This window comes from Microtus pennsylvanicus, chromosome X (assembly GCF_037038515.1).
Source record: "Microtus pennsylvanicus isolate mMicPen1 chromosome X, mMicPen1.hap1, whole genome shotgun sequence".
NCBI classification, from domain to species: Eukaryota; Metazoa; Chordata; class Mammalia; order Rodentia; family Cricetidae; genus Microtus; species Microtus pennsylvanicus.
This window is the reverse complement of record NC_134601.1, coordinates 136,656,588-136,664,271: the sequence shown is the minus strand read 5'-3', so window position 1 is coordinate 136,664,271 and position 7,684 is coordinate 136,656,588. Positions and strand designations below refer to the sequence as shown.

At 46.3% G+C, this 7,684-nt stretch overlaps 1 protein-coding gene across 1 annotated transcript; it reads left to right on the top strand.

Moving 5' to 3' along the window:
• The first annotated feature begins 5,203 nt into the window (after positions 1-5,203).
• On the top strand, positions 5,204-5,509 carry LOC142840979 (small ribosomal subunit protein uS14-like). Its single transcript, XM_075957663.1, has one exon. It carries the CDS (start codon positions 5,230-5,232, stop codon positions 5,398-5,400), a length of 171 nt encoding a protein of 56 aa, XP_075813778.1. The 5' UTR covers positions 5,204-5,229; the 3' UTR covers positions 5,401-5,509.
• Positions 5,510-7,684: the final 2,175 nt, after the last annotated feature.

The following is a 7,684-nucleotide window of genomic DNA, read 5'->3' as shown; positions in this document are numbered from 1 at the left end:
GCAAGAACATGACACATTCTTAATCCTGCACACACTCTCTCTGGACCCTGTAGCTATTTTTCACATTGATAAAATGTTGCCCACGTGATGGTGCATGCTTTTAATCCCAGCTCTCAGGAGGCAGAGGCAGGTGGTTGTCTGAGTTTGAGGCCAAGTTCCAGAGCTGCCTTAGAGAAAAAGTTAACATAGGCCTTGTTAGATGCTGTGGTAGACTACTTCCTTGTAGTCAATGGCTTGCTTCCTCTGTCTGGGGACCTGGGATGTCCTCGCTTTAGGACCAAGCTTGGCCTGTGTGTGGTGAGTGGCAGATGGGGCAGGGCGACCATTGTCCTAACACTGTAGGGTGTCTGAGAGGTCACTCTGTTCTAAGGAGGCTAGAGGTGAGTAGATACTTTACTTAGCTCTTGAGGGGGCAGCACCCGACTCTGCTTCCTTCGTTTTCTCTTATGGGTGACCCCACAACTTTGTGAAAGAACACTTTTTCTTCTTCACAGTTGGTAACTGGAGAGATTTGTCATAATTGGGAAGGAAATGTTGCTAGGTTCAGGCTTTTTCTTTTTCTTTTTAAATGCTGCTAAGGCTGCAACTCAGAGCCTTGTTTATACTAGACAAACACCTTGCCACCAAGGTCTCCATCCTCTGTCCTCTTGTGGCTTTTTTCATTTTGAGATCAGGTGGCACAGAGCTTCTCCAGGCTGGCCTTCAACTTATGACCCTCCTGTCTCCAGCCCCTCCCCCACCTCCAGAAGTTGAGTAGCCGGCTTGCTGCATCAGGCCCTGCTAACTTCAGCAATTTCGTGAGCTAACTATTCCCCCGTGTGGGACTTATGAGAGGACCTGGTGGTGGGGTCCAGATAGACAAGGCAGGAAAGCCAGGGCTCTGAAGGCCCAGGCATGGCAGGTACTTGAGTTTCGAGCTTTGGACAATTCGAAGCGGCCCGTGCCAGAAGTGTTTTGGGACCCACAGAAGTACTCGACTGCGGTGTTTGCTTTCTTACCTCCACCTTGTCCCATCTTTCCCCTCCTCATCTGTCTCTGAGATGGGGGTCTCACGTAGCTAAGGTCGCAGAGTGATTTAAGCAGACTGACCTTGAACCAGCTATGTAGCCCAGGCTCAACTCCCAATCCCCCAGCCTTCCCTCCATACTTCTGGGACCACAGGCCAGTGTCGCCTCTCCTGGACTGCCTTTCCCTTCATCTTTGTTATTGCCCTCTCCTTTCCATTGTCTCTCCTTTCCATTGTTCTTGTTTATGTTTGAATACTGCTGCCATCAACGCCTTAGCAAGCGATAGAAGCCTCTGTTGCTGTGGCTTCCACCTCCTGATGCTTAAACTCTGCTGCTCCAGGGATGTTGTCCTAGGGCCCCTCAAGTAGATTGGGTGTGGGAAGGCTTGCTTGCCCCAACCCAGATCCGCTGCTGTTCCTGGTCACTTGCTACTTCCACAACAGACTGTGTTTTCTCCTTGATTGCATGTTAGCAAAGGAGAGCTGAGCTGGCAGAGAAGCTACGGGATTGAGGCCTGAGGTAGCTCTGCTTCTGTGGTGAGACTTGGATGACCCAGGCAAAGGGAAGTTCATTCTAGAGTCTACTGCTCTCTTCCTCAGAGTGGCCCCTCTTCTTTCTGTATTTAATTAAGTCTTTTTTTTTTTAAGCTCAGTGTAGCCTTGAACTTGTTACGTAGATAAGGCTGGCTCTGAACTTCTGATCCTTTTGTCTCTCCCTCCCAGATGCCTCACCAGGGCCTCCTGTGTGCAAGGCAAGCACTCTACCAATGGCGCCCCATTCCCAGGCCCTGTGTTTTTCCTTTCTTGAGACACATTAGAGCAGGCACAGTAAAGAGTATTTAGGGTCCTGAGTGTTCAGCTTAAGAAATTTTTACGCCTAGAATTCTACGGCTACAGTCCAGCTAAGAAGAGAGACCCTCCTCACGTTGCAGAAGATTCCTGGGCCCCCCCTAAGTCCCTCTTTCTGAGGTGACTGCTATCCCAACAGCTATCTGAAACAGATAGTGCTCTCTTTTGTTTTAAAGACAGGATTTCACTATGTAGCTCAGACTGGCTTTGAAGTTCTGGGAGCAGATGGCCCTCTTGCTTCTGTCTTTTGGTAGTTAGGACCTCAGGTGCATACCACTGTACTATCTGATGGCCAGCTTTAAAAATGAAAAATGAAGCAGGGCCTGCTTGCTCAGAATCTCAACAAAGGGTCATGGAGGTTGGAGACAAGAAGTTCAAAGTCATCCTCAGCATGTTGGATGCCAGCCTGGGCTATTTGAGACTACCTTAAACAAACAAACAACAACAACAACCTGAGCACTGCCACCAGCACCAACAAATCTTGTTAAACACCAAACAAATCTTGTTAAACGAATCCGCCAAGTTGTCTTTACTTCTGTTCCTGGGTTCTTTGAGCCCACATAGAGCAGGAGCTGTGGAGTCTGGCAATTGTCGTCCCCCCCGCCCCTCCCCCCGCCATGGTTTGGACTCTGCCGTGTTGAGGGTATAAAGTCAGCAGCCAGCAGCTGGAGTTCTCTCTCCTAGTGGTCTTGGCCCTGGTGCCCACTGTGAGTCTTACTCACAGCCTTGAGAGGCTCATGTGCCAATTTTGCCAGTCCAGCACCAGCTTCTGAACCACATACAGCCCTAGGCATCAGGTTGATGGTCTGAGCCAGGCTGCTGCACCGGTAACCTTGGCTGGAAAAGTCCTCTGTCTTCTTGGGACGCTGGAGGAACCTGGAGCAGTACTAGACATAGGATACGGCTTACAAATTATGAGCTGTGATTTGCAAACATGCTTACAGCAGAAGAGTTGCTGAGGTATGGGGACTCTCTCCTCTTCAGGAAGTCCTTTCCTCTCCTTCTGGTGGCCTCTGATTGCTGCTCTGTGTCCGATTTCCCCCTCTCTGATATATTAACTCACAGCGCCAGCCAAACTTCCAGGGCCTGCTGGGAGCCTGCCAAGGCTCTGCTCGCACATCTTCAGTGGCTTCCTCCAGCCGGCTCAGTCTCCTGGCATTTTAATACGCCTCTCCACAGGGGCCGGGGATGTGGCTCAGTTGGTAGAGTGATTGCCTAGCATCCATAAAGCCCTGAGTTTGATTGCCAGCCTTGCATAAACCAGGCCTGGTAGTACAAGTCTGTAATACCAGGAACTAAGAGATAGAAGCCAAAAGATCAGGGGTTCAAGGTCATCCTCAGCTATGTAGAATTTGAAACTGCCCTGGGCTGCGTGAGACCCTCTCTGCAAAAGAGGAGGTGTCGGGATGATGGTTCAGTGGGTAAGAGTGCCTCCTCTGCAAGCTTAAGGACTTGAGTTCAGGTTTCCAAATTCAAATAAAAAACAGTGTGACCAGCACTGGGGTGGGTGGAGACAGGAGGATGGCTATTGCTGGCTAATAGTCTATCTGAAAAACAGCAAGCCCCAGGCTCACTGAGGCCTTGTGTCAAGAGAACATGGTAGAGAATTATAGAGCAGGACTCTTGACTTCGTTCTTTGGCTTGTGCACTCATGCACATGGGTGTGCATACACACACACACACACACACACACACACACACACACGACGCACGCACGCATGCACACACACCCCAAATGCACACAAAGATTGCACAGGCTGAGGCAACTGCCCCCACCTTCTTTTAGACAGGGTTTCACTGCACAGTCCCTACTAGCCTGGAACTCACTAAATAGACCAGGCTGGTGGAAAATTTAAAAAAACCTGCCTGCCTTTGTATCCTGAATGTTGGGATTAATGACGTTCACCACCACACTTAGCTTGGATTCTCCTTTCTATCTGCCATTTATTTTCCGTGGTTTGTTTTGTTTTGTTTTGTTTTGTTTTTTTCCCCTGAGCAGTCAGGATTCTTAGCTGGGATTGTGACAACTTGTGCAATCTAGTTGTTGCTGCTTCTTTTGGCTTACTGGTCTGAGTAAATACTCCTCTGACGCATGTCCCTAAGAGGTTCTTCACTCGCCCATGTGTGGCCACAGTTCCCAAGGCCACCCTGTACCAAGATGCCTGCTCCAGCCTCAGTGATCTCTCCTGCCTGTGCTGTACACAGTAAAGAAGAGGAAAGAGAAGAGGCCATGCCGCTTCCCTTTAGGATTGTAACAGTTACAATAATAAATGTAACAGCAAACCCATCGCCACCAAGGTGCCAGCCCTGCTTCTAAGGACAAGTCATTTTCATACGATAATACAAAATGTTGCTGTGGTTGGTCCTGATTTACAGATAATGGAAAGAAGGCACAGAAAGGTTAAGTAACACACGCAAAATCACACAGTAAAGGAGGAGATGAGTGACCCTTCACAATAGCCACAAAAAACATAACATATATTGGAGTGACTCTAACCAAACAAGCGGTGTATGACAAGAACTTTAAATTTGTGAAGAAAGAAACTGAAGACACCGGAAAATGGAAAGATTTCCATGCTCATGGATAGGTAGAATTAACATAGTAAAAAGTGGCAATCTTACAAAATGCAATCTACAGATTCAACGCAATGCCCAGCAAAATCCCATCAAAATTTTTCACACACTTTGAAAGAACAGTACTCAACTTCATATGGAAAAGCAAAAAAAAACCCAGGGTAGTCAAAACAATCCTGTACAATAAAGGAACTTCTGGAAGTATCACAAACTCTATGACAGAGCTACAGTACTGAAAACAGCCTGGTATTGGCATAAGAACAGACAGGAGGACCAATGGAACCACATTGAAGACACAGTTATTAATCCACACATCTTCGAACACATGATATTTGACAAAGAAGCAAAAAATATAAAATGGAAAAAAGAAAGCATATTCAACAAATGGTGCTGGCATAACTGGATATCAACATGTAGAAAAATGAAAATAGAACCATAACTATCACCATGCACAAAACTCCAGTCCAAATGGATCAAAGAATTCAACATAAAACCAACCATACTGAACCTCATAGAAGAGAAAGTGGGAAGTACACTTGAACGCATTGGCACGGAAGACCACTTCCTAAATATAACCTTAGTAGCACAGACACTGAGAGAAAGAATTAATAAATGGGACTTCCTGAAACTGAGAAGCTTCTTTAAAGCAAAGGACACAGTCAACAAGACAAAACGACAGACTACGGAATGGGAAAAGATCTTCACTAACCCCACATCGGACAGAGGGCTGATCTCCAAATATACAAAGAACTCAAGAAATTTGTCATCCCTTTTGGCTCGTCGGCCGTCAGTGAGGCAACATGGGTCACCAGCAGCTCTACTGGAGTCACCCGCGGAAGTTCGGCCAGGGATCCCGCTCCTGCCGCGTCTGCTCAAACTGCCACGGTCTGATCCAGAAATACGGACTGAACATGTGCCGCCAATGTTTCCGGCACTACGCGAAGGACATCAGCTTCATTAAGTTGGACTAAGCGACCTTGAATGGATTCTTCAAGACTCTACCCAGTGGAAAAGATGAACGGCAGTCTTTGTACATAAGAATAAAACAAAGTGAAGACCTTCAAAAAAAAAAAAAAGAAATTTGTCATCAAAAGAACAAATAATCCAATAAAAAACGGAGTACAGACCTAAACAGAGAACTCTCAAAAGAGGAATCTAAAATGGCTGGAAGACACTTAAGGAAATGCTCAACATCCTTAGTCATCAGAGAAATGTGATTCAAAACAACTCTGAGATTCCATCTTACACCTGTAAGAATGGCCAAGATCAAAAACACTGATGACAACGTATGCTGGAGAGGTTGTGGGGTAAAGGGAACACTTCTGCAGTGGTGGTGGGAATGCAAGCTGGTACAGCCCCTTTGGATGTCAGTGTGGCAAGTTCTCAGAAAATTAGGAAACAACCTACCTCAAGACCCAGTAATGCCACTTTTGGGTATATATCCAAAGAAAAACTCAATTGTGCCACAAGGACATGTGCTCAGCTATGCTTGTAGCAGCTTTGTTTGTCATAGCCAGAACATGAAAACAACCTAAATGCCCCTCGACTGAAGAATGGATAAGGAAAATGTGGTACATTTACACAATGGAATACTGCACAGCAGAAAAAAAATGACATTTTGAATTTTGCAGGAAAATGGATGAAACTAAAAAACATCATATTGAGTGAGGTAACCCAGACCCAGAAAGACAAATATCATATGTACTCACTCATAAATGGTTTTTAAACATAGAGCAAAGAAAACCAGCCCACAAATCACAATCCCAGAGAACCTAGACAACAATGAGGATCCTAAGAGAGACATACATAGATTTAATCTACATGGGAAGTAGAAAAAGACAAGATCTCCTGAGTAAATTGGGAGCATGGAGACCTTGGGGGAGGGTTGAAGGGAAGGGGAGAGGAAGGGAAGGGAGTGGAAAAATATATATATAGTTCAATAAAAACAATTAAAAAACCTCCTCTCACCAAGACTCAATTCACCTTGGTGGGAATTTAAAAAAAAGAAGAAAAAGAAGAAGTAGATGACTAGATGGGAATTCGTGGTCTTGTGCCAGGGTCTGGCTTTATAAAATCTCTGTTCTCGGGTTTATCATTTACAGGTCGTCATACACGTGCCCTCCTCTCGCAGCCCATGGCTGGAGTTTGGGCATATGACCATACCTCTCCAAAAAGGAGGCCAGGAAATACAGTCTGTGTTTCAGGCAGTCATAAGCACAGTGAAGCGTGGGGATTTTCTTGCTGAAAAAGAGTGGAGAGGGCTTCTTGGGGCTGGCTAGCAGCTTCTACTCCTGGCCCCTACTTCATGTCCCACAGTGTCTTCTTTCCATGCTTCTTCAGTCAGACCCCGAGCTTTCTGAGGGTTAGCTCCTGGCTCCCAAAACAACCTCTCATGAGGGCTCTGAGTAGGCGAAGGCCTCCTTTTTAAAAATTCTCTTTCCTTCCTTTCTTCCTTCCATTCCCCTCCCCTTTTCTTCCCTCTCTTCTTCCATCTTGTCTTTTCTTCATTCTCTCTCTTCTCCTCTCCTTCCTTCTTTACTCTTTGTTTTTCTTTACTGAGGCAGCGTTTCTCTGTATAGTCCTGGCTGTCCTGGAACTTGCTGCTCTGTCTACCAGGTTGGCCTTGAACTCAGAGAGCTACCTCTCTCCGTCCCCAGAGTGCTGGGATTAAAGGCTGGCGTGTACTACTACCACCGGACATCTTTCTTTCTTTCTGGAGAGTGCATCTAGGGTCAAGTGCTCTGTCGCTGAGCTGCAGGCTGCCCTTGCTGGGAGCCTTGAATACATAGTAGCTCCTTCTGAGTTTCAGGTGACCTCATGTGGAGATTATTGCTAAGTCAATACATATTGTGCATTGCTTTGTGCAAGGTCGCATGTCCCAGACTGCCAACATCTTCCCGGCCTCTTAGCTAGGTGTGTGGATGCATGCTTTTAAGTCCAGCACTCTGGAGGCAGAGGCAGGAAGATGGTTGTGATTTTGAGACCTTGTCTACACAGTGAGTTTGTTCCAGACCAGTCAGGACCACATAGTAGGGCCCTGTATATATATAAAAAAAATGTTTTTAATGAAATATTTTGCGACACTGAAGATTGCGCCAGGGGGCTGCCTGGTGCATGCTATATAGGCAAGTGTTCTACTATGGACTACAGTCTTAATCCCTGCTTTTTAAAGAAAAGTCAGTCTAGGGACTGGAGAGATGGTTCAGTGAGTAAGAGCATTGACTCCTCTTCCAGAGGATCTGGGTTCTATTCCCA

What these genes read in the sequence shown, in the direction of transcription:
- LOC142840979 (XM_075957663.1), top strand. Translation starts at nt 5,230, where the DNA reads ATGGGTCACCAGCAGCTCTACTGGAGTCACCCGCGGAAGTTCGGCCAG.